The sequence below is a fragment of the Cimex lectularius genome, unplaced genomic scaffold, assembly GCF_000648675.2.
Source record: "Cimex lectularius strain Harlan isolate CLEC.00 unplaced genomic scaffold, Clec_2.1 scaffold206, whole genome shotgun sequence".
Classification (NCBI taxonomy): domain Eukaryota; kingdom Metazoa; phylum Arthropoda; class Insecta; order Hemiptera; family Cimicidae; genus Cimex; species Cimex lectularius.
In genome coordinates this window covers 329,732-355,497 of record NW_019392762.1, presented here as the reverse complement: position 1 = coordinate 355,497, position 25,766 = coordinate 329,732, and the positions used below count along the sequence as shown (strand labels likewise).

The 25,766-nt window shown below is 35.9% G+C and overlaps 1 protein-coding gene across 3 annotated transcripts in view; it reads right to left on the bottom strand.

Annotated features, from left to right (window-relative positions):
- The window catches only part of LOC106670988 (bone morphogenetic protein receptor type-1B), a 78,943-nt gene that overhangs the window by 10,610 nt on the left and 42,567 nt on the right, over positions 1-25,766 (bottom strand). The window contains exons 1-2 of one of the 3 annotated variants that reach the window (XM_014401710.2): positions 13,930-14,062; positions 9,696-9,880 (exon numbers count right to left, since the gene is read on the bottom strand). In XM_014401710.2, coding sequence (XP_014257196.1) covers positions 9,696-9,872 — 177 coding nt within the window. In that variant the 5' untranslated portion in view covers positions 9,873-9,880; positions 13,930-14,062. Of the gene's footprint in view, positions 1-9,695; positions 9,881-10,149; positions 10,271-13,929; positions 14,063-25,766 lie in introns of those variants that run through there. The other 2 variants (XM_014401708.2, XM_014401709.2) reach the window with 2 other exon arrangements.

Sequence of the window (25,766 nt, the reverse complement as noted above, 5' to 3'; positions counted from 1 at the left end):
TTTAGGGCCGCTTTAGTTTTGATCTTATAGGGAATATTTTGTCAGTCAATGGTTTTTCACTGTTTGCTGACATTAAAAAATCAAGTTTACAAAAAAAATAGTTTATTTGTGCGGTGACTTTTGTCTGGATGAAAACTAGATGGGTTCTTCTAGTTTCTGCAAGTCATTCTTCTGGTGTAGAGTTTTTGTGTTTCTTCCGAACCGATTTTCTTCTTTAAACCTCTCATACCGCGAAGAAAAGAAGTCCAGAGTCATTTTTTTTATTCTTCTTCGCGTCATCAGACCTCTTGCTTTCTCCACATGGTTCGCGTGTCTAGGAGCTGTACTCTTCACTTCTCCTAAATTGTGTTCTCGAGAACCCGCAATGATTGCGGCTAATTTTTACGGTTCCGGCGCCGGGACCGGTTTAGATTTAAGGCGTCCAAACCAGACATCGTGAGGGTCCGAAAAGAATACCAGCTTGTTTTCGATTAATTCCATCCCAACCACTTATTCATGGACAGACACGATGGCTACGACGATAGGGGGTGACGCTGACCCGCTCCACAAACCTCCAACGTTTTTTTCTTCTCTTCTTTATTTATTTACACGTAAGTAAATTTAATAACATCTTACAACGTACAAACAGCGTTAATCACTTTCACTGCCACTTAGGAGGTGCGAGAGGCCCAGTGACGCTTCTGCCGTCGGGGAGGATTATTTGGAAGGGTGCGAGATGAAGGTTTCTGACATGAGGGTTTGTATGTCTTGTAGCTTTCCCTACTTCAAAGACATATTGGATATTAAGGTCGCTGTGAATGGCAAAATTTGATACGTAGAAATGAGCATTGACGATGGTCCGAAGGATTTTTGATCGTAAGGATTGGATACGTTGGAGGTTGGAACGTTTTGTTGAACCCCAAAGTTGGACTCAGCATGTCCAAATTGGTCTAATTAGTGTCTTGTATATTGTTAATTTGTTGTCTTTACTCATTGTGGTTTTAGGACACACGTAACTCATCAACTGTGCATCAATCTTTGCAAAAAAGGAGGGAAAATTGGAAAGGTTGTAGGTTGAGATGGGGAGTTGGTGTCCGAGTGGTTCGAAGTCACAGTAGTTCAAGTGGTTAGAGCAGCGGCGTATTTAGCCGAAGGTCGTGGGTTCGAATCCCGCTTGGGCACTAGCTTTTTCATTTCAACCAAAACCTGTGGTTAAGTGGCCAGAGTGCAAGACCAACTAATACGCCAAGAATAATAAGGTTTCAGCTCAGAATGGGTCCAGGCAATATGAAGGGAGAAACGACGAAGACTATGAAGACTATGAGTCAATTCATGGTTAAAGAACACTCGCCAAAACTGGTAAGCACATAGCTAAAGATAACTTTGTCATGCGCCACTGGTTTGGCCTGCAGGGATGTAAACAGAGAGACCTACACGTCTGACACATTAAACACATGATTAAAGAACGATCACCAAAACTTGCATTGTTTCTGTTAGGCAGAGTAAGGTAGGCCGTCCACTGGAGCCGTTTTCGACCGAACTTGCTCGGCCGTTGCACGGCCGAATGATCCAAAAGCGAAGAAACGAATGAGCACACGTCCATTAGAACCAATTCGTTCGGTCGTGTTGGGCCGTGTACGGCCGAAGCACTTTCCGATCCAAATAAAGTTGGATTTTCCAGTCCTATTCGGCCGAATGGTTACTTCGACTTCAACTGTCAACCACGTGACATCAAACGCTCACCATTGTTTAACGCCGTTCTTTGCTTTTTGCTTACCTTTTCGTTTCGTTTTCATTTCGATGGATTGCGAAAAATTGATAAGTGCGGTTCAGGAGCAGGCTCTTGGGACATGCGTGATCCACTCTATCATCGGAGAGATGTCCAGCGTAAGCTGTGGTCAAGGATAGCATTAGAAATGGAACTTCTAATATTTTTGTTTATTTTTTTCATCCCAGTAGTCGACGGCGATCAGCTATATTGCCGGTCGTCCGTTTGGTCAAATAGTTCGGAACGGCCGTCGAAGTTCGGTTCAATGGACGAGCAGCCTAAAACTCAGTGGAGTGGTAGACCTATCACTGGCATCTGAGCAAACACCTATACGAGGTATATTCAACTATGGTCCCATTTGCAGGATATGAATGTCGAGAAACTGAAACTCGTCTTCGAGTGCGAAGCAACAGCTCAATTGAGACATAAACTTAGGGGACGAAAAGGAACCAGGAAAAAAGAATAGCAGCTGTGCCATTCAACTGAACTGAACTAAGGAGCTAGGAAAAGAACAAAAGGCCAAGTTGCAGTGCTTCCTAGTATCCTCATCGTTATCAATATTTAACTTCAAATTAGATAATGGTTCCTAGATTTCGTACTTAACCGTTCTTCAGAGAATACATAACGCAATTGTCAAGAATGATTTAGCTTTGTGTACACATGGCGCATAATCATATAAAAAGCTATTAATCGGAAAGCAGCATGTGAGGAGTTTATATGCCAAACAACTATTTTTTTTTAAAGTTACGTTTCTTTCAAAAGTCCTTTGACAAACAACAAAAGTGCATCGGTACACAACCGGAAGTCAGGCAAAGGGGAAGCCGCTCAGACATGATAAAACCGCCGACAAAAATCCAAATCGCCTCAAGAAACTATAGGACATAGCAATTCAATATTTGTTGACCAGAAAGGCCGAAAAGAGATAAGCCGGCCCCCTTCGACAGGACAGGTAGAAGGAATGGCAATAAAACTTCATTATGTCAGATCTAAGGCAATATATTTTCCCTTTTTTCCTTCCTTTGTGATCCTTTAAGAAAAAAAAATTTTTTTTTAATTTTTCTTAAAATTAGCAATATGTATTTATTTTTTAAGCTTCAATAGAAAAAATGTTTGCTCTACAGGCAATATAACAACAAAATATAAATTTATAGTTTATCACATATCACCTTGGACTGCCCATCCTAGAAGATTTTTGTCAGTCAGATGCGGTTAGGTATTTCGCCATCTTCAGTGAGTAAACACAAACCATTATGACAACCAAGTAATATGTAAACTATCAAGCTTTAGGTTTATCACCCCAACGACCACAGAAGCAAAATATAAAGTATTTATTAAACTACTGTAAAAATAAACAGTCACATTTTTTACATTTAACATATTTCTTATCGAAATTTTAAAGAAAATTTCTTGAAAGTTTTTTTTTTGTAGTTTTGGGGTTGGAAAACTACATTGGTCATCAACCGCGTTTTCTTTCTTTGCTTTGCATTTCTTTTCTTATGTTTCTCTCTATATGTCAAGGCCAATTGTGGAAAAAATAACAAAAATGACCAACACAAACACACAGAAACGAGATAAAAACGTAAAACATCTGGTTAGCATTCATACTACCCCAGAGTACTTGATTTTCCTCTGAGCAGTTGGGGATAGCCCCTCCATTCACGCTAATAAATTACATTAACATACCGTACTAAGTTCACACTATACCAGAGTACTTCATGTTAGTCGGGGTAATGTAGGAATAAGCCCTCCATTCACGCTAATAAATTACATTTACACTTTCATTCATACTTCCCCAGAATATTCGACATTCCTCGAGGTAATTTTGGAAAAGTCCCTTCACCCACGCTAATAAATTTCATTCACACAACACAATTCATTCACACTATCCCGGAGTACTTGATAGTCGTCGGGGTAATTTGGGGATAAGCCCCTCCATTCACGCTAATAAATTACATTTATTTAACATTATCCCAGAATAGTCAATATCAGGGTAAATGGGGAAAAAACCCTATCTTCTACGCCAATAGATTACGTTCATATTACCCCAGAGAGCTCGATATTCAGGTAATTTAGGAAAAGCCCCTCCTATTCACGCTAATAAATTACATTTACACTACCCCAGAGTACTCGATATTTCTCGGGTAATGGGGGTAAGCCATTCACGTTAATAAATACATTCACACATCACATTTCGTTCATACTACCCCAGAGGACTTGCTATTCCTCGAGCGAATTGGGAAAAAGTCCCTTCATTCACGCTAATAAATTCCATTCACACACCTTACTTTCACACTACCCCAGAGCACTCGATATTCCTCGAGATAATTGGGGATAAACCTTACAATTCAACGCTAATTAATTAATGTCAAACATTCATTCAACATTACATCCCAGAATGGTCGGTATTCCTCCGGGTAATTGGGCAAAACCGCTATCTTTCACGCCAATAAATTGCATTCATGCTACTCCAGAGTATTTGACATTCCTGGGGGTAATTGCGGATAAACCCCTCCATTCACGCTAATAAAGTGCAATCACACACCTAACTTTCCAAACTGCCGTGAGAGTGCTCGATATTCCTCGGAGCAATTGGGAGTATGCTCCACCATTCACTCTAATAAATTACATCCCCATACCAGATTTCGTTCACACTATCCCAGAGTGCTTGATAGTCGTCGGTGTAACATGGGAATAAGACCTCTATTCACGCTAATAAATTACATTCACACATTCATTCAACATTACCCCAGTTGACATTCCTTGGGGTCATTGAGGATAAAGCCTGCAATTCACGCTAATAAATTCACACACAAGACTTCAATCACACTACCCCGAGTAATCGATATTACTCGGGGTAATTTGCAGATAAGACCTTCCATTCACGCAAATAAATTACTTTCACACATTCATTCTCACTACCCCAGAGTACTCAATATTCGCTATAGTCGTTACATTTAACTCGTTTTCTATATTTAATCCATTTTTTTTCTCTCATTATGCCCTGAGGAAGAAGAATTCAACTTCGTTTAAAAAAATACTTTTGAAGATATAATACGCAGATTTAATAACTACGAGGTTGCACATTTTATTAAAGCAATTTAGATTATTTGGGGACCTTTGGGGTTAAAGAACGTCAAAAATGACAATGGTGAATCATGCCTTGGAATTTTGTTTTTCTCTGGTTAAAACCAACAAGGGAAGGCTACGGAAGTGGAAACATCGATTATAATAAAACATTTTTTAGCGACATGTCAAAAATGTGACCCTAGAAGCTGGAAAATTTATGTAACTTTCACATTTTTCGTTTTGTAAATTCTCTGTCTTTGTTGCGCTGTATTTCAAAATTATTATATATCTGTCGAATTGTTTTTTATACGAAGTACAACAAAATAATATAAGGATTTTATTAAATGAAATTAGATATGGCAAAAGGTATAAAATTGAAAAAATAGACATTTTTTGCTGGATTCGTCGCAGGCAATATTTTTCTATCTCGCCAATGCCCAGTGTTCCAGTTTAAAAAAATGCATAACACATTTGAATTTTGCCCAAATTTAATGTTATTGCAGTCATTAGAAAGCTTAATATCTCTTCTTTCAGTCTTAGTCAATAAGCCTTAAAGTTTTTAAAATTACAAATGAGAATAAAAAAGGATGAAATCGGCAAAAACTCCTCAAACCTTTTATTTTATTTTTCCCGTTCTATGTTACGGATTTTTGATTGTATGTACGCCATTGCGTGTAGTTCATACGGTTATAAAGCCCTGTAAAGTTTAATTAGTAATCATACTTTTCATCTAAGGTATTGGTCGAGACGAAAAAGTTAGTGTCACGAGCAGGATTCGAACCCACAACCTTCGGCTCAATACGCCCCTGCTGTAACCACTGGTTATGGGTTAGAATCCCGCCGTTATCACTAAATTTTTTATCTCAACCAAGACCTTTGATAAAAAGTATAATAAATTAAAATAATTAATACGGTAAATTATCCCCGAACACTCCGGATCAAGGTATGGTCTTGAAGAAGAAAGCAAATTTAGTTTCTACTGCCAAGCTTTCGACCTATGTGTGGTGATTAGTGACCGCTAGTAGATAATTATTCAGATATCGTGAGATGCCGTCTGGTGTGATGTAGGTTTCAGAAAAACATTTTCTTTATCCTGCCGACGTTTCGATCTTTAGTGAAATCATCTTCAGGCCTCAAAGTACTTATTTTCTGCATAAGTGTGCCATTCTTGCATGTCGTGTTGAGAGCGCCCCCTTCAACAACACTTTGAGCCCTGAAGATGATCTCAATAAAGATCGAAACGTCGGCAAGATAAAGAAAATGTTTTTTTGAAACCTACATCACACCAGGCTGCATCTCACGATATCTTAATAACTTTCGACCTATTTTAAGGTCATCCTAAGAAACTATATTACTGTCACATTATGAAAAGCATATTTAATAATTTAACACAACATAAAGCTTGGCGTAGCAACTAAATTTGCTTTCTTCTTCAAGACCCTACTTTGATCCAGTGTCGTAAATAAAAAAATTATATTTGGAGGATTTTGGGGTTGCAGAAAACGAATAGCGACTTGTTTCAGGTTAAAAAAATATTTATTTGTTTTCGTAAAATTTAAAAATTGTTTAAAGAAAGAAACTATTAAATTATTCAGTTTTTGCTCCTAAGAAAACTCTTGAGTACAAATTTTTCTCCGATTGTTTTTCTGGAAAATCGCAGACATTTTGGTACCTTTGAAACACCACCGATCTACAGTAATCATTCAGGGCTAAACGTAAAATAAAACATTTTAGGAGTTTTTGCTCATTTCATAGTTATTTTTCTCAATCATAATCGAATAAAATTTGTTCCGAAAGATTAAAGGAAAGAGATGCAGCTTTCTAACGGTTCTAATAAATTTAAATTTGGACAAAATCCAGAGTTGTTACGAATTTTTAAGTAGAACGCTGGACACACTAGATCAAAAATTCACCCGGTAATCTAACTTAAAAATGTCTATTTTTGCAATAAAAACGTATTTAAGGGCTTTAAAAGATGCTTAAAACGAATCAAAATTGGTTGTTAAAAATATTTTTTCTTTACTTCTTTTTGATTTTGTAACTCTTAACATATCTAATCTCATTTAATACAATCCTGCAAATCATTTTATTATAATAACTAAACAATAAATAAACTGATATATATCAACTTGAAATACATGCACTACAAAGGCAGAATACTATATTTTAAAAAAATTAAATTGCTTAAAATATTTTTTTTCGGCTCCTGGAGTCCATTGGCAAGAACGCTAGGAAATTTCTTTAATCCGGGTATCACCAACAAAAGTCGTTAAAATCGTTGATTCCATGTCCTTAGCATAAGTAAGCATAAACAAAGGTAAAATTCCTAAGCACAATCAAGTTTCCTGATATAAAATAAGAAGGCAAACAAAAATAAAATGAAAATAAAATTTCTCTTTAGCTTCATTGCACTTTTACTTTAATTGCTTCTTCTACTTCTTCTTCGTTCTAATAATATACAAAGGACTTAAAAAAGCAAGAACTTTCACCATAAAAAAAAATAGAACAGCGAACGACCGGTAATTATGGTGTATTTTCGATACGTAGATTGGAAATTAGAAGAGAGCCAGCTTTGCACTTTGAAATAAGTAGATTTCACTCGGCAAATTTATTTTAATGAGATGTTGATGAAAGTCCTGAATTGTTTGCATTTAATGAGACGGTTCCTCACTGAAGATGTAGAACAGTAAAATTCGAGTGACATCGAAACCCGCGAGTCTAGACGGGCTCAATAAATGACCCAGTGCCCAAGATTAATCATTAAAAATATACCAACGAACTTATAAATTCAATGAGTTAAATGAGTTGCCCAGTGAACAAATTTATTATAATAAATAAATTCTGGACGTTTTAACTATGTAGTTTGAAACGCCAGATAAGAAAACCGCTGAGGAAAGATGATGATGATTAGGATGATAAGCAGCGAGGATTTAGACAACCTATAAATTCAGCAGTATTTAATCTTTATTTAGCGATGTGAGATTCATTAAAAATTAATTATCCAACAAAGCATCCTATAACCCTTAAACCAACTTTTAAAACTTGAAATTTCCTAACGTTTTGATGAGATAGACTACTTTCTTATTTCCATGTTACACATGTGCATTCTTTCTAAAGACGCACTGTTCTTGTGGGGTCAGTAATTTGATGGACTAAGAACTACAGACTTAGGCGGTCAAGGTACTAAGTTGCCTCAAAGGTATACCTTGTGCCATGAGGGAAACTGTAGCTTTGGAAATATTACTTAACTTGCACCGCAAGAGTAGGACTTAGATTGCGAAACTCCTGAAATTGTATACGTGCAAAAAATTGAAAGAGAGAAAGAGAGAGGGAGTGATAGTGAGAGAGAAGGTATATAAAGTGATATTCCTGAAGGCACGAGGACAACGCTAAAGTACTACTTAATCTTCTATTGCTACACTCATCAGGGATAGGGATAAGAGAGGCGGCCACAAGGCCTACTGCACCTCAACCTAAATCGATCTATTGTGCTATTAAAACTCACTGGCCAGCTTCAAGCTATTAACCTGCCTCCACAATTTTGCCGGCGGTTCCTTGGTGTAGGATCTGGCTTGTGGTTTTTCTTGTCACAGTTGCAAGAACCTGCACCTACATAGACCTTAGCAGAAACATAAAATGTGTTCTGCGGTCTCCTCCTCTCCCTGACAGTATCTGCACAGTGTTTCTTCTGTCTGTACTCCTATCCGGTGTATGTGCCTTCTTGTGGCAGTGTCCCGTGAGGAGTCCGACCAGAATGGCAATTACAATTTACAATGACAACCGTCTTCAAGGTCGTGTTGTATGGGTCGGAGAACGGGATCATGGCTGCTACGGAAGAAATGAGGCTGAACTAACGGGTGAGGAAGATTCTGAGGGTTAGTGTAGAGAACGGGAGGTAGAGAATTAGTAAAACTGAGAAGCTAAAGAATCTGCACCAGAAGTGGGTTTTGGCTGTTTAGTAAAAGGTCTCTTTATATAGGATGGGTGTCGGTGAACTCTGTGGAGGGCTTATGAGAGACATCGGGGTGAAGAAAACGTTTAAGATGGCTCCAGAAAGTGGAGGACATCGAAAAGAGTAAAAGGGTTTGTTGAAGCAGTGCAAGTCCTTAAATGGATGTACAGCCGAAGAGTAAACATTTAAGGCTAATTATTTCTAGTACATTGCTTCAAAAACTGGTAATGGCACATGAGGAGTCCTAGGAGTAAACCCAAGACAGAATTGACTATATACCTAAGTAGATACAATATGGAAGATAGTCTCTCTGACAGCCAGGGGGCACTCAAAGCTTTTAGCTCATACGAGAAGAGTGAAAATAGGTCTGAAGCAGCATGGAAATCTTGACGGATTTACCAAATTGTCAATTTTGTGTTTTAACCCACCAATTTTGAAATAGTTTGTTTACAAAAAAATCAAACCCTTTTCGGTTTTCTGACAAATTTATAGTTTTATGATGAAATTTGAAAAAAAAAGGTATATTCGACTACGTTGTCTCTAATATTTTTTAAGTTGTATTTCCAGCCGTAAGTTCAAAAGCCTGTTCGACTTGATAATCTCGGTCCTAGGTCGAGACAGATGCATTTACTGTTCGACAAAGCCCCGAGAATAAAAGAACACCTGTGCAGTCACAGGTAGAAAAGGGGACGCCATCCTTACAAACGTTTTCCTCTTATTTTTTCTTCTAAATGTCATTTACTATTATGTTTGCTTATGAATATGCTAAGTTCAAAAAATCTTGTCTGTGTCGAAATCGAAACGATTTATCAATTTTGTCTCGGTTGTACGTCTCATGAAATACAAAGAATCGACAAGGAATTTACGATTTTATAGTAAAATTCTGCCATTTTCGCTCGGTTTTTTTCTTTCAGCGTTAAAATTATTTACCTGCATGAATCCTCTTTCGTCCGGTGGCAGACAGCCGTAGGAGTTCTCCTGCTCCCACTGCATTGTTTCCTTGTTGAACACGGCCGTGACAGAAGCGAAGCACTGCGACCCAGGCTTCGCGAGGCAAGTGCCGTTCTGCTCGTCTCCTGGGCAGTGTCCATCGCAATAGCATAGCATTCCCTGTCCTAAAAAAAAGTCAAAACCGTAAGAAAATTCACAAAAGATGTCGAGTACTAAATACTATTCAAAATATATTTCATAGGTTTTTTCAAATTTATAGCTTTATGATTTTCACTCGCATAATTAAATGCTATTAGCAATAAAAATCCATTTAAATCAACGTCTATCAATATAAAAATATTGGCCAAGGAAGGAGATACATTTGTTATTTACAAAGACACTAATTAAGAAATTTGTAAACTTGTTAGTCTGTCAGATGGGTTTCAGATTTTCCCTCTGGAAATAAACCGGCGGAACTGACTCGCCCTGCTTTTAGCCTGGCCAACTACCAGGCGAGAAGTCGAAGCTTCCCTGACAGATCGGAAACGATTAAAATACATTGTCATCAGGTTTCGTTCATAAATTTTATAATTTAATTATAACCACTAATCTTAATTATTGGATCATCTTACTGCACACAAGACTGCCAAAAAACCTGAAATGAGCCAGGAGTGGGCTACAAGAGAAATCCTTAGCCACTACACCCCCTGCAAATCTATCTAATCTACCAGATAATGTTTGCAATTGTAATTCCAGATAAGGAAGGAACGTGTTTGCAATGTTGAAACCGGGAATCACACAGAAATAAATAAAGCCACACGCAAACAAGATAGGAAGGATTTGATGTCATTTTTCAGAAAAGAACATCTAAGGGGAAATTTCTGAGAAAAGACTATAAAAGGTCTGTGTATATCAAATTTTAACTAGGGCCTTTTCTCTTGTCAATTCTGATAATGGACTTGATAAAGCTGGCAGTTTGATCGGCCTTTATCACTTAAGTCCGCTTGTTTTCGCTGTTTCATAATCAAAAAATAAACCTACACAGATTCATAGTTGCCTTTATTTATCGTTTAACATCATAGTTGTTCCCACCGAAAAAATACTTATAACCTCATCGAAAAATCCCACTTTCAAGTACGAATCCGAACATCCTTCACCCTCAGCCAATATACCAAAGGGGGTTTCCGCAAGGCAACACCCTTGGTCCTATTCTGTATTCAGTTTGCATCGCAGACATTCCGATCAATGCAGCCAATCTTACAGCAAACCTCGACTGGCGTTCAGAAACTTCCAGGGCCAAGTCACCTGGTTGGAAGAATATAGGATCAAACTCAGTGAAATAACCTTCACCTCTTCTACAATCAACTAGAATTCTGTTCTTCTCTCTCAATTTAGAAAAATTTGGAAATTTACATCGAAAAAAGAATTACTTGGAATCCCACATTCGACTCAAGAAATATTGAATAGAATTGAATTGATATTAATTATTGATGCCTTTCATGCCAACGTGTCTTTTTTTTTTAACGAGCGTTCGCAACAGCAGAGATCATATAAACCCTCAGGTGGTTGGTGTTTTTGAAAAAAAAGCCCATTTGTAAGTATGTCGGGTTCGAATGCAGGGCCGCTGGATTCGAACCCGAGTCCTTTACCTTACAGTGGTGAGCGCCGTGTCAAAGAATAAACCTTGCGGCCACCGACGCCCCCTCATGCCAACGTTGCCACGGGGCAACAACAAATTTATCAAATTAGCTTAGCTAATCCAATGAGTTTAAGAAGGTGCTAAGTTTTTCCTAAATGTTTCATCCCGTTGGCAACCCTGATTTTTTTTGCGCCAATCTAAAAGTTCCACATTAGAATCTTCTATCTCCAACATGGCTCTCATCCAACCACTGCATCTTTCATCCTTTGTTTCTTTGCCGATCATAAAATTTTTCATATCCTGTTTATAATTTAACCCTTTCTTTACCAAAGTTGCTTAAAAGCAATGCCAAATTTAGAAATTTTGTTTAAGGTTAGCAGGAAAATCCCGTGGATTTAGGGCGGCCGCAGTGTTGTCCGTGCTCTATTTCTGCCTGTGTATTGGCAACACTGATATATTTGGCGCCAATTTAAACACATCGATCATTTAAACATTTCTTACGGGAATTCCCGCCACCCTTTAACCAAATTTCTTGCACCCTACGCCAAAATTGGGCCATAAAGGATTAACTACACAAAAACTACTTGACAATAGATCGAACCTAACAATGTAACCGAGAAATTACAGCCAATCTAAACATACGGAATTGAACCTAACCTCCAAAGAATCCAGTTGCTCTAGACCAAATCTTTCGAACCATTGCCCAAGATCTCTCCTCTCCTTGAACCACACATACTACCAAATCCTATTTGACCTTGAAACAGCAATAAGTCGATACAGACGCCTTCTAACCCTAGACATCCAACTCCCTAGTCCAACACCTTTCATCCCGAACCCAGTCATCCCAAGACTCCAAAAGCCCCGCAATTTCCCCCTATAGTGAATAATGTTACTCACACACTCTTATGATGTTACAACACAACATTTATAAAGATAATGATTTTATAACATAAGAATAAAAATAATTTAAAAAAGGGTTATCGAGGGGTAAGGAGATATCCGGAAAAGATAACGTCGAAAAATCTGTTTTCTATTACGAAAGACGACGGTGTTCGTACTGGAAAAGCTTTTCTACAATGAATTTCCAGCGGTATCGAGGACAAAATACCGTCAACGAAAAATATAATTCATTACTGTTTAATAAATAATTTATTTCAAAAAAGAAACTGTTTAGGTTTTAGGAATAAGTTCATTAAAAAAAATTGTAATTGCTTTTCATTTCTTTAGCTTATATCTCGCATAATCTATGGTTGATGCAATTTAAAGAAATTAAAATAATTACTTTAACGAAAACATGATTTAATTTTAAAATTGAGATTAGGCAAAATGTAAGTCGTTCCTTCGTCATAGACTTCAAGGATTCGATGGTTAAATTTATTTATGACAAATAAGATGTCAAAATTTTAATAAATTATTAGCCATAAAATTAATATGTAATATTATATTAATAATTATAGCTATGAAAAATATTTGATCAAGTAGCACAGCTTCATAAAATTTCCTTTTGTTATCTTTAATTACCCCTTGATAACACACACAAATTATCGTAATGTTTGGCATATAATTTATGTTTAAAATAAGGCTAAGACACAATTTGTAAAACCGGTCTTTTGCCATAGACCTGATTTGATAGCCCATTTATGAGAAGTGACCTGTTAGAAATAGGTAATTATTTTTGAAGAAAGTCTGCATATAGAACAAAACGTTTAGTTCTATTTTACTTTTGGCAATTTTTACTCAATGTTAAAACCTTTAAGTCTCCTGTAATCATCAGCTTCCATAAAAATTGAGTCGACAATCGAAAATTCATTACCCAAATTAAACATTAAAGGTCCAAAAGAAAAAAAAAAGTCAATTCTACTTAGACAATTACAAAAACAGGCGCCACACTGGCGGTTTATTGAATTAATTTTTGTAAATTAAAAATAGTTTCCGTATTTTTTTTTCAATAATCATCATAATCAACTGCCTAGTAGAATCTGAAGTTTGGTTCGTTAGTCCATTTTGTCTGCAAAACCAGTGGAAGTTCAAAAATTTAAATAACAAAAACTAGGATTTATAAAAAAAAAATTGTAGTAGATAACACCCGAGACCCCTACCTGATTCGAGATCTCCCACAACCGGACGACGCTCAAAACTAATCACAGATAAACAGCGGGAATACGCGGACCCAAATCACCTTAAATTCTGTTCGAGAAAAAATTTTGAAACTGTAAAACCGTTTTTTTTTTTTTTTTGAAGAGTTGATTAAGCTGAGTTTAATAAAGCGTCTATTTTTATGAAAAGAATGGTGTATATTCTAGTTTTGTAAATGATATTTTATATGATAAACAAGTGGTTTTTGTATTTAAAATTAAGTATTTAATAAATTATGAGATATTTTTAGGTGTGCGAGGTGATGAACCTAAGTTTGGTTGTTTACGATCGTTTTGGCTTGTATCCTCGTCGAATTGTCAGTCAAAAGCATCAAATCGCGGAAAGGTAGACAAAAATCATCAAAACCGACCAAACAACAAATGATCAATAGTTGATGTCACTAAAATATACTAAAAGTATGATTTATTAGGATAATTTTGATTCCTTTACAATAAATACCTTGTTTAGTCAATTCCAGGGCAAAATGTACAACACATATACAATAAAACACACTTAAAGCACAAAAACCGTATGCGGACTACCATTTGATTTTGAATCCCCGTGTTTGGACGAACTCGAACGCTGGTAAGAGACTGAGCTTTTCAGCTTTGGGGGCCGAGGATCCCCACCACTACCTGTTGCACTACCTGCCTCCTCCTACTTTCATCCCTGGAATGGATTTAACATTAAATAATTTGTGGGACCCCCTTGTACAAAGGTTTTCGAAATGCGACGATCTTTAAATCTCTTTGGAAGAGGACCGTTGCCCTTTTAGAAAAACGGGTTTCACACCATTGTCCCGTAGGGCTCACGAGGGATAAAAGACCATCTGGAAAAGATTACCGAAGGAAAATCCACCTCAGATGGGGTTTTACGTTTGAAAAATCTGTTTCCAATTAGTATATACAACAATGTTCCTACTGCAATAGACATTTTACAAAGAATTCCAAGTACAAAGTACGACACTCGGCAAAGTGCGAAAATCAGGGCCATATGGCCAATGTCAACGTGAACAAACGTCAATCTTGAAAGCCCAAAATTTACATTTGAAAATCCACCTCGCGACTATAAAACTCATTCTCATTGAGATGATGTTACTAATTGAAAACTATAAGCACTATAAGTATGAGAGATGACAAACCGGTAGTTTCTTTTCGTTAGTTCGTTTCTGAACATTTTTGTATGCTCATCCTTGCATTTTCCGCATTTCAAACTCCTTTCTGCTTCTCGTCATATTCATTGGCATTCTGTAGAGGTGTTGAGGCATATTATTAGTGGCATACATTTTCATTATTTATGCATTTATTTTCAATTCATTAATCTTTAATTAAGGTTTTGGTTGAGATAAAAAAGTCAATGTCACGAGCGGGATTCGAACCCACGACCTTCGGCTAAATACGCCGCTGTTCAACCACTTGAGATCGTGGCTTCGATCCACTCAGACACCAATCTCCCATCTCAACCCCCCTTTTTCAATTTTCCCTCCTTTTTGCCGTTTTTCAATGATTCAAAATTGAAAAAGGTGGGGATGAGATGGGAAGTTGGTGTACGAGTGGATCGAAGTCACGATAGCTCCAGTGGTGCAGCAGCGGCGTATTTAGCCAAAGGTCGTGGGTTCGAATCCCGCTCGTGACATTGACTTTTTATCTCAACCAAAACCTTAATTAATTGAAAATAATTTATTTGGTCAATCGGACCACGAAACTTAATAGATTTATGCATTTAGTTGAACTCTTTCAAGTTTAGTACAAAGATACTTCATACTAAATAGAATGATCTGATGAACTGTACTTAGCAATATTTTTCTCGCCATCTAAAATATTAGGTCTGTATATATTTATATTTGCTTCTTAAACCCTTAGTTTGATTGTTTCCGTGCGCTTTTCTGCCCATCCTCGTTTTTATGGTCAGCCAGATCTCGCCATCTTCAGTGGTAGTTCTTTGCATACTTTATTAAATTGCGGCAATGCGTCCATTTGTAAAATGAAGCACTTATAGTTTGGGCGGTTTCGGAAAATTTTATTATACCCACCTACATATTTTGGCCTATGCGACGCAGTTACGACTTCACGTCATCTTCAGTGATAAGAGTGTGCATATTTTGTCAACAGTAACTTAGCCTGGATAAATTTGTAAAGAGTAACTTTTCCTCCAAAGGTCTGCTAGGTGATGAACCTGTAATTTGGTCGTTTCCGAGCATTTTATTATGCCCACCATACATATTTTGGCCTATGCGACGCGTTACGACTTCTCGTCATCTTCAGTGATAGGAGTGTACATATTTTGTCAACAGTAACTTGAGATGAGGGTAAATGAGCGTGTAGTTTGGTTGTTTCCGTGCGTTTTGTCTCCCCATCCTCGCTATTTTAGTGCCAGATCTCGCCACCTTCAGTAGGTCTTTACATACTTTGAAAACAGTAATAGCAGAGTTGGAGGTCGTCGGTGGCCCCATTCCAACCCGACATACTTCGAGAATATTATGCCCACCACATATTTTGGCCTATGCGATGCGTTACGACTTCTCGTCATCTTCAGTGGTAAGAGTGTATATATTTTGCCAAGAGTAACTTAGCCTGGTTAAATTTGTTAAACCCCTAGAGGTCTGCCGGATGATGAACCTGTATTTTGGTCGTTTCCGAGCATTTCGATTTGGCCATCCTTTAAGTTCAGCCGGTCGTGCACATTAATCTTCTCGCCATCTTCAGTGAAAGGTCTGTACATAATATTAACAGCAATTACCTAGGCTAGCTTTGTTAAATTGTAAGAATTTGTCAAGATGTCTCCTGGTTGAAAAACCAGAGGTTCGGTCGTTTCAGTTAAAGCCACTGCTTTAAGGAATAAAGGTGAGTTATGACGAGATTTGATCAGCATATAAGAGAACCGTAGGATCAGAAAGAGAAAGGATATCGGCAGGTATACAGCATATAACAACCGACACAGGACGCTACCTAGTACAACTTCAGCATCCTATGCACAGGACGGGAAGATATTCAGATATCCATTCCAAAACTACAGTACCTATCAGCAGTTAGGATTTGAACATTAGAAATTGTGTAAAGAAAAGCTCATACGTTTCCACGGTAAACCTTGAACCAGATGAAAATTCCAAATCGAGAAAATCTCCACAAAGCAGTATTTTTTGTCCACAACAGGATGACCTTGATTGATGGATTTGTCTGTAGAGAAATCTTCCTATGATTTTTCCAAAAATTGAAATTAATAAATTTATAACCACGGATCGGTGATACATCGATTATTATTGCCTCACCTTGCTTATAACCCTAATCCATTAGCTGTAGATAGCGAAATGGCAAAACGCGAAAACCCTAAATGGTCGGTAACTACCAAAATAAAAATATAAAATGGCCAATAAAGATGTTCGACGTTTGGAAATCAGCTTTGCCATGATTACATAAACTGATTATGTAATAAAATTCTGAATGCCAAAAATGTTTGTTGTTTAAATAAATTTCATTATTTAGGATAACGACTTTATTTTAAAATCCTCATGTCTTTTTCTCCACGGACTGAGAGTCGAGGGTAAAGCACTCATCGGTTTAATCAGGAAGAGCTAATTTTCCCCCCTAGATCTAGGTTCCATGAGGAATCAATAAGGACGAATTGGAGAGAACGAGACAGTAGAGCTTCCGAGAAGCTAGTTTCCTTATTAAAAGAAATCAGGTTCTAACAGAGCAAACGCCACCCGTTTTACCCATACTTGGGCTGGCTGGAAAGTATCGAAATGCAATACAGTTGATCTCTCTTTCTTCATTTATAAAAAAGGTCAAAATAAAAAATTTAGGCTTAGGCGAAAGAGATCTGTTAAACTCTAAAATCAAACTGTAAACTGTAAAAAAACAAAAATAAAACGTTCATCAGTACTAATGATATAAATGTCCCGGATTGAAAGTTAAGATGATATACTTAATAATTAAATATATGACAAATATATATGACCAAACCTTCAGCAAACAAAACTAAAAGGATAAAAAAACAGACACTTAGTCAATACAGTTATAATCTATCGTCCATCATGTATGTGATCCAACTAATCCCATTTTGTCGACAAAAGATCCGGGTTTAAGGATAAAATAGTGAAGTAATTTTTTTACCATTAATAAGCATGTCTACTAATGAGCTCAACAAAAATGTTCCTGCTGCCTTAAAAAACCTCTTTCGGCGTGGCTTAAATTGTTCAATATGTATGGACCTAGGTCGAGAGGAAGTGGATGCCAAGAACTTCCAAAATTAGGTCCAGAAATAAATCTCAATTTTTTTTTCTATTATTCGGAAATCGTGAGATGCGGTCTGGTGTGAGGTAGGTTTCAGAAAAGCATTTTCTTTATCATGCCAACGTTTCGAACTTTATTGAGATTATCTTCAGGGCCTGGGATTTATAAATATTGTTTAAATTTTACATATAAATGAAGGATGTGAAAAAAAAAATGAATTTATACAATGCTAGAAAATTTTAGATTAAAAAGAAAATTATACAATGCTAGAAAATTTTAGATTTAAAAAAAGGTGTGTGGTGATTTCAGAAAAAGGTTTCAGAAAAACATTTTCTTTATCGTGCCAACGTTTTGATCTTTATTGAGATCATCTTCAGGGCTCAAAGAGTTTGTCTTCTGTGTAATTGTGAAACCTTCTGAAACCTACATCACACCAGACCGCATCTCACGATTTCTGAATAATTTAAAAAAAAAAGAATGAATTTATACAATGCTACAAAATTTTAGATTTAAAAAAATTATACAATGCTGGAAAATTTTAGATTAACAAGAAAATTATACAATGCTAGAAAATTTTAGATTTAAAACAAGAATGAATTTACACAATGCTAGAAAATTTTGGATTAAAAAAATAAATTTATACAATGCTAGAAAATTATAGATTAAAAAAAAATTATGTAATGCTATAAAATTTTAGAAAGAAGATAAAACATGAATGTATACAATGCTACAAAATTTTAGATTAAAAAAAAATTATATAATGCTGGAAAATTAATGCTAAACAAATTTAGATTAAAAAAGAATTATACAATGCTGGAAAATTTTAGATTAAAAAAAGAATGAATTTATACAATGCTAGAAAATTTTCTGGATTAATAAAATTGAATTTATACAATGCTAGAAAATTTTCTGAATTAAAAAAATGAATTTATACAATGCTAGAAAATTTTAAATTTAAAAAAAGTGTGTGGTGATTAGTGACCGTTAATCGATTTCTAAATAAATAAATTTAAAATAAAGAATGAATTTATACAATGCTAGAAAATTTTAGAGTCAATCAAGTTATTCATTCTCACTCAGTGTTTGTTTTCTTTGTAGATGTGTCATTCTTGTGAGTCGTGTTAAGATTGTCAGTGAGATATTGCTGTGTTATGTATATATTTAATGTATGTATTTGTATATATTATGTATTTATATTTATGAATCCAAAAATTTTTCTAGCATTGTATAAATTCATTCTTTTTTAAATCTAAAATTTTTCTAGCATTGTATTTTTTTTAATCTAAAATTTTCTAGCATTGTAAAATTCATTTTTTTCAAATCCTACATGTAATTGTAAAATTTAAACAATGTTTATACATCGCAGGCCATGAAGATGATCTCCATAAAGATGGAAACGTTGGTATAAAAAGAAAATGTTTTCTAAAACCTACGTCACATCAGACGCACATCACGATCTCCAAATAATCATTGGCTAACGGTCACTAAACACCACACATTGCTATGAAAATAATAATCTTTGGTATCATAAAATCTGTCCATAAAAAAAAATATCACTCACTTAAGCAATTTCGATTTAATGGCGTTAAAAAAGTTAAATGGGCAAATATCTCAAAAACGACATCGGCGATGGACCCCGGTCTAATAGACCATTAAGGTAGCTGTAGAGTTTGTTTACGGGGAAACCCGTAATTTCATAGAGATTGTCTCTGTTCGAAAAAAAGGACCAATGGATCGTTTGTAAAAACCGAAAATTGCCACGGCTACCTGGTTTAAACAATTTCCCCTTCTACACACCCTCTGGATTTTCGTTTATGAGCCTGCGGTTAAGAGTAATGGGGCGAGTCTGTATTTTATTTTTTTAATGCTTTTTTTAACAGGGGCGCCGCTGGGCCCCACGACGCCCCGTTTTTTCTTTTATTTATTAAAATCCTATTACAAGAGGCGTGATCCTCACGCTCTCCGCCATTACATCACGATCGGCAAGTTGAACTCTCCGCCTGTTTGACACATTCCCTATGAGTTACGGCCGGTTGTAAAACGCACAATGAGGATGATGGGCTTTTCGTTTAAAACCCCTTCTGTTTATTATCCTTCGTCCTTTTCTGTAATTGCGAACCGCGGATGAATAAAAGGCCCGAAACCATAAAAGCCTGCCAATTCGTTTAAACAAATTTCAAACATGGCAGCGTCCGTATCGAATTACATTCACTTCTTTCATTTTCCGAACAAATAGAAGTCCTTGGTCCTTTTCCCGAATTTTTTTCTTAACTTCTGCTGTTAAACCTAACGCTATGATCATTCGGAGATCGTGAGATGCGGTCTGGGGTGACGTAGGTTTTAGACGTTTCGAGCTTTATTGAGATCATCTTCAGAGCTCAAAGTTTTTTGTTTTCAAAGGGTTTTTTGTTTAACTGAGATCTCACTGGCAGTCTCAACACGACAGACAAGAATGACACATCTACACGGAAAACAAACACTTTGAGCCCTGAAGATGATCTCAATAAAGATCGAAACGTGGCACGGTAAAGAAAATGTTTTTCTAAAACATACGTCACACCAGACTTTGTCCGACCAAATAATCATTGACTAACGGTCACTAAACACCACACATTTCTAAAACTTAGCCTTTAAGGTGATTTTTGACTGTCCATTATTTTCGGATATCACCCGGGGTTCGCCATCTTAGTGGTTGGTACAATCAGTGTAAGTCAGCACCATTTATTGGAAACAACTGAAAATGGCCAATAGCAAAAACTGCCTGACAGACCAAAGAGCAAATATAGCAAACAAAAATTGGAAACGACGAAACTACAGGTTATCGTCATCTTCACGTTATTTTATTAGCCTAGTATTCTATACTTTTGCTATCTCCAAATACATAGTTTCCGATCATTCAATTCATTCAATCTGCCTACGGTAGTTCAGGTTTGTAAGTCGTGTTCGCCATATTCGGTAGTTGACGGATAGAAAAGCAGGGTGAAACAAATTTATTCGAAGCCCACAATAAAAACGGCGAGGAAATGAAACGCGCCTGGCAGACAAAAAAGCTAGGATAGCAGACCAAAACGATTGAAAATTACGGTTCATCACCCTACAGAGCTCAAGAAGAAAAATCACGATTATTGGCCTAGTATTTAGTACTTTTCCTATCCAAAAACTTCGATTAAGTTTGATAGTTTACGATAATTATCGATATGCCTACGTGCCTTGTTTAGGTCTTAAAGTAGTAAGAAGCGTTTCGCCATCTTCATGGATAGAAGCATTGTGAGACTACAACGGCACTGGGTAAACTCACTGTCCATCTGTACTCGAGGGTTTTTTCCCATTTCGACTCCCCGTTTATTCCAATTGGGTTTTACAACCTCATCAACTGTGCATCAACCTTTGCAAAAAGGAAGGAAAAATTCGAAAAATTGTAGGTTGAGGTGGGGAGTTGGTCCGAATGGATCGAAGTCACGATAGCTCAAGTGGTAGAGCAAGGGCGAATTTAGCCGAAGGTCGTGTGTTCGAATCCCGCTCCTGACATTGACTTTTTTATCTCAACCAAAACCTTAATTAAAGATTAATTAATTGAAAATAATTTATTTGATCAATCGAACCACGAAACCTAATAGATTTATGCATTTAGTTGAACTCTTTCAAGTTTGGTGAAAAGATACTTTATCACCTACCCAGGTTTTTTTGCTCTGCTAAGCGCGCCTTTCCTACCTTCAGTGTATGGTCAGGTATATAACAGCAGTGGTTAATTATTAACACCTTCTATTTATTCCAACGCTAACACTGAAAATGGCGAAACCTGAAAGGTCAAAAAAGCAAAAATGACCAACTTGACTGGAAAGTACAGATTGTTCATCCCGCAGACGTTAAGCGGTCAAAGTTCAACTCACGAGTATAAAAGCAATTGTTTGTCTACGTTTTCCACCTATTCTAAATCCATAACTAGCAAAACGATTATTCAACTAGTCTGACAGAACAGAACGTCTAAAACAGCTAACCATATAACAGGAAAACCTGAAGTCCGATCATTCTTTTGTTTTGTCTGAGGCCACCTTCAATGGTTTGTCTGTGCGTTATTTTGTCGATCCTTTCTTTTTTAACAACAAATTAGCCATTGAATATGTCAGACTCGCGAGAATTTGGCTGATTAGATTAGATTATGATTAGAAAACAACGAACCCATCATGTAGACTTCAAGAAGAAATTTCAACAACATTCCAATATCCAACATTTGCAAGAGTATGCAAACACATTTTTTAAAATGATTTACAATTTTTATCTTTAAAATTCAACTAGTCCTGTTTTACTTGAAACTTCGTCCTTCCAAATTGATTTAAATATTACTACTACTACTTTTTAAGCATTATTTTACTAACGTTTAAGCAGAGTGCAGCTTTCTTTAATTGGTCAAGAAAAACCTGAAATTTCAAGTTATTATTATTAAATCCATTAAATATCATGGTATAATATATCGTATTAAATATCATAACCAAATAACATCTTTCAATTAATTAATCTTTATGTAAGGTATTGGTTGAGGTAAAAAAGTCAGTGTCACGATCGAGATTCGAACCCAGGACCTTCGGCTAGATACGCGGCTCCTCTACCGTTTGAGCTATCGTAACTTCGTAACGTAATTATTATTATTATTTTTATTTAAATAATGGTTCTTCATTATTACCATCATTATTTATGTTATTAACCTTATAAACAACCAAGTCAATTTTTACTTTTTCGACTTTTTTGCATTGACTTTTGCATTGTTTTATAATTCAATGTAAAAGCTCATTTATAAACATATATTATTTTAAGCATTATGTAAATTTATGTAAACGCAAATAATAATTTTTCCAAGTGGATTAAGATTATTCCTTCGCAGAACATATCCAATATCAAGCAAAACAAACGTGGGAAAAAATGTCTCACCCTTTTTTGATATAAGAATTGATGAATTGGAAACAAAACAGATTTTATCACTAATCCAAGGATCTCAGATAACCGACAGAATATATGATTACACCTGCTGGATAATATATTGTTCGAAAGATGATCAAATACCTTTGAAATCGAAACTTTTTTTTAATAAAATGTATAATAACGCACTGATTGTTTTACTAAAGTAAAGACATAAACAGTAAAATCATGCGATTGAACTGTAAGAATAGAAATAAAAGATTAGGCTTTGTTTAAAACAAACGGATCTTTGTTTCTCTAAACGCTTATACAAAAAACTTAAAACCATTTAAAAAATGTCTATTATGTAAATAAATTGAAAAAAGACAGATTATATTTATATCTTATTTTCATCGTACCACTATGAGATTATTTTCATTTGGCTTCGACTTTCAGCACGAAGTGTGATCGGCAAATTGGTCATTGATAATATTATCACGTGAGTTTATTACCGTTAGTTATAAGATTTAAACGAAATACTATCTGGCCTAGCTAATAAAATATAATTTGATAATAAATATAAAAGTATATGTCTGATTATTTGGTTTATATTTAATAAAATTAATTTGATAATGAATATAATTGAATAATAAAAGCTGGTGTTGTCAAAAGAATTAATCTGCTATGTATTATGGCTTAACATCCTACAAAAAATGAACAGCGGAACTTTCTATATATATAAAAATCACTATCCCAGAGCACTCGATATTCCGCAAGGTAATAGGTAAAAAGTCCCTTCACCCAAGCTAATAAATTACATTCACACTACCCCAGAGTACTTCAATACTCCTCGAGTAATTGGGGTAAGCCCACGTCCATTCACGCTAATAAATTACATTCACATGCCACACTTCGTTCAAACTACCCGAGAGGACTTGATATTCCTCGAGCTGATCGGGGAAAAGTCCCTTCACTCACGCTAATAAATTACATTCACACTACTCCAGAGTACTCGATATTCCTCGGGGTAATAAGGGATAAACCCCTTCATTCACGCTAATAAATTAAATTCTCTCCACAGGCTTCGTTCACACTACCCTACAGCACTCGATATTCCTCGAGATAATTTGGGGCAAACCCTGCCATTCACGCTAATAAATTACATTCACACACTTTCACACTACCCCAAAGTACTCCATAATCCTCGGGTTAATTGGAGATAAACCCAGATATTCACGCGAATAAATTACATTCATACCAGACTTTGTTCGTTCTACCCCAGAGTACAGCCATACCATGCACGCTAATAAAGTACATTCATTGCATCCCGGGCTACTCTATATACCTCGGGAAAACGGGGGATAAACCCCTTCATTCACGCTAATAAATGAAATTCTTTCCACAGGCTGTTCACACTACCCCAAAATACGCGATACTCCTCGGGGTGATTGGGGATACGCTCCTCCATTCACCCTAATAAATACATTCACACACCAAAATTTGTATTCACTACCCCACAGTACGTCATAATCCTCGGGGTAATTGGTTATAAATCCTACTATTCACCCAAATAAATTACACCCACCCCAGACTTCGTTCACACTACCTCAGTATTCGATATTCCTCGGGGTAATTCGGGTAATATGGTTTATTGCCATTGAACTTTTTTCATATCCCGCCATGCGTTGTATCCTATTTTCTCACTACCCCAAAGAACTCGATATTCTTCTAGATAATTTGGGGCAAACCTTGCCATTCACGCTAATAAATTACACAATTCTTTTCATTACTCCAGAGTAATCGATATTCCTCGAGGTAATTGAGGGATGCCCCTCCATTCACGCAAATAAATGCATTCGATCCAATTTATCACATCACAAACATCAATGTATAAAGATCATATACAATAAAAAATATGTATGTCCTTTGCGTAATGGATCGTTGATCAGTGTACTTTATTACTAGAGTAAGTATTTCCAGTATGTGGAAAAGGTACTTGCACTTGCATATTAAGTTGTCATGCTCATAATTCCTTGTAATCCAGTCGACCGAAATCCCTTGCAGTAAGAAGTCATAAGAATTTATTTTAAACCACAAATATGTCGATTTTATTCTGGCATGTTTAACTCCATGAGGGAAATTGGTTTAACAGTCTTAGGGCCAATCGAATCATCGAAATCGTTAATTTTCATCTTTCATCTGCTGCAGAAACGCTTTACTATTCCTTTTTTCTTCACTTTCATATTGACATTTTTGTCTAAGCCTCCTGGAGGAACGACAAATTGGCAAAATTTAGAAAAGTGGGAACAAAATGTAAGACTCAGAATCGAGCCTTGCAGGACGCCTGATTTAATCTTGAGAAAATTATTGAGGACAACACGAATACATTTTACTTGCATCTAATTTTAATTATATACTTTTGAAAATTGCTATAAAAAATATCATTTTGCGTACAGTGTCGAGGGCAAGACCTGTAATGTTAAATATACCTAATATTAAATTATGTTGTTTAATATTTTTAGTAAGGCAGATATCAACAAGATCAAGTCAATATTTGAACAAGATATTAATGTCTCAATTCATCATAAAAATATTTTCTGATTATATCATTTTCTACAGCTTAAAAAAACCATAAATAAAGATTTGTTTTCAGGTACATTTCTAACAAATTATTTATATCCTTTTTATTTTAAACCCATTTAGGTAATGGTATATTATAGATACGGAGTACGTGTGGTTAAATGTGTTCCTTGTAATATTAAACCAGAAACTAATAATTACAGAGTGTAACCGAAGGAAGCTTAATTAATGTAATATCTTTTAATTATGTTTCAAAATTTTTTGATCAAATGTTTAAATAGTATTGATGAACGTCTCAATTATCAGTTTAACAAGACTGCTTTCGTTTTGAAATTTACTTACGATTTGGTTTTTACAAAAGATAGGTCATTATAGACCACAATTTAAATCAATTGTATTGAACCCACGCACAAATAAAATAAAGGGTTAGTTTGTTGCAGTGGGTTTATTTTCCTGCGCTGGCATGTGTTACTGGTTTTACTAGAAACGGAAACAACAATGATCTGTAGTATTTCCTAGTGTAGAAGGCCAAACTAAAATAAACTGGTGCATTACGCTATTCTTTGTTTAAACAATAAATACTAACCATAA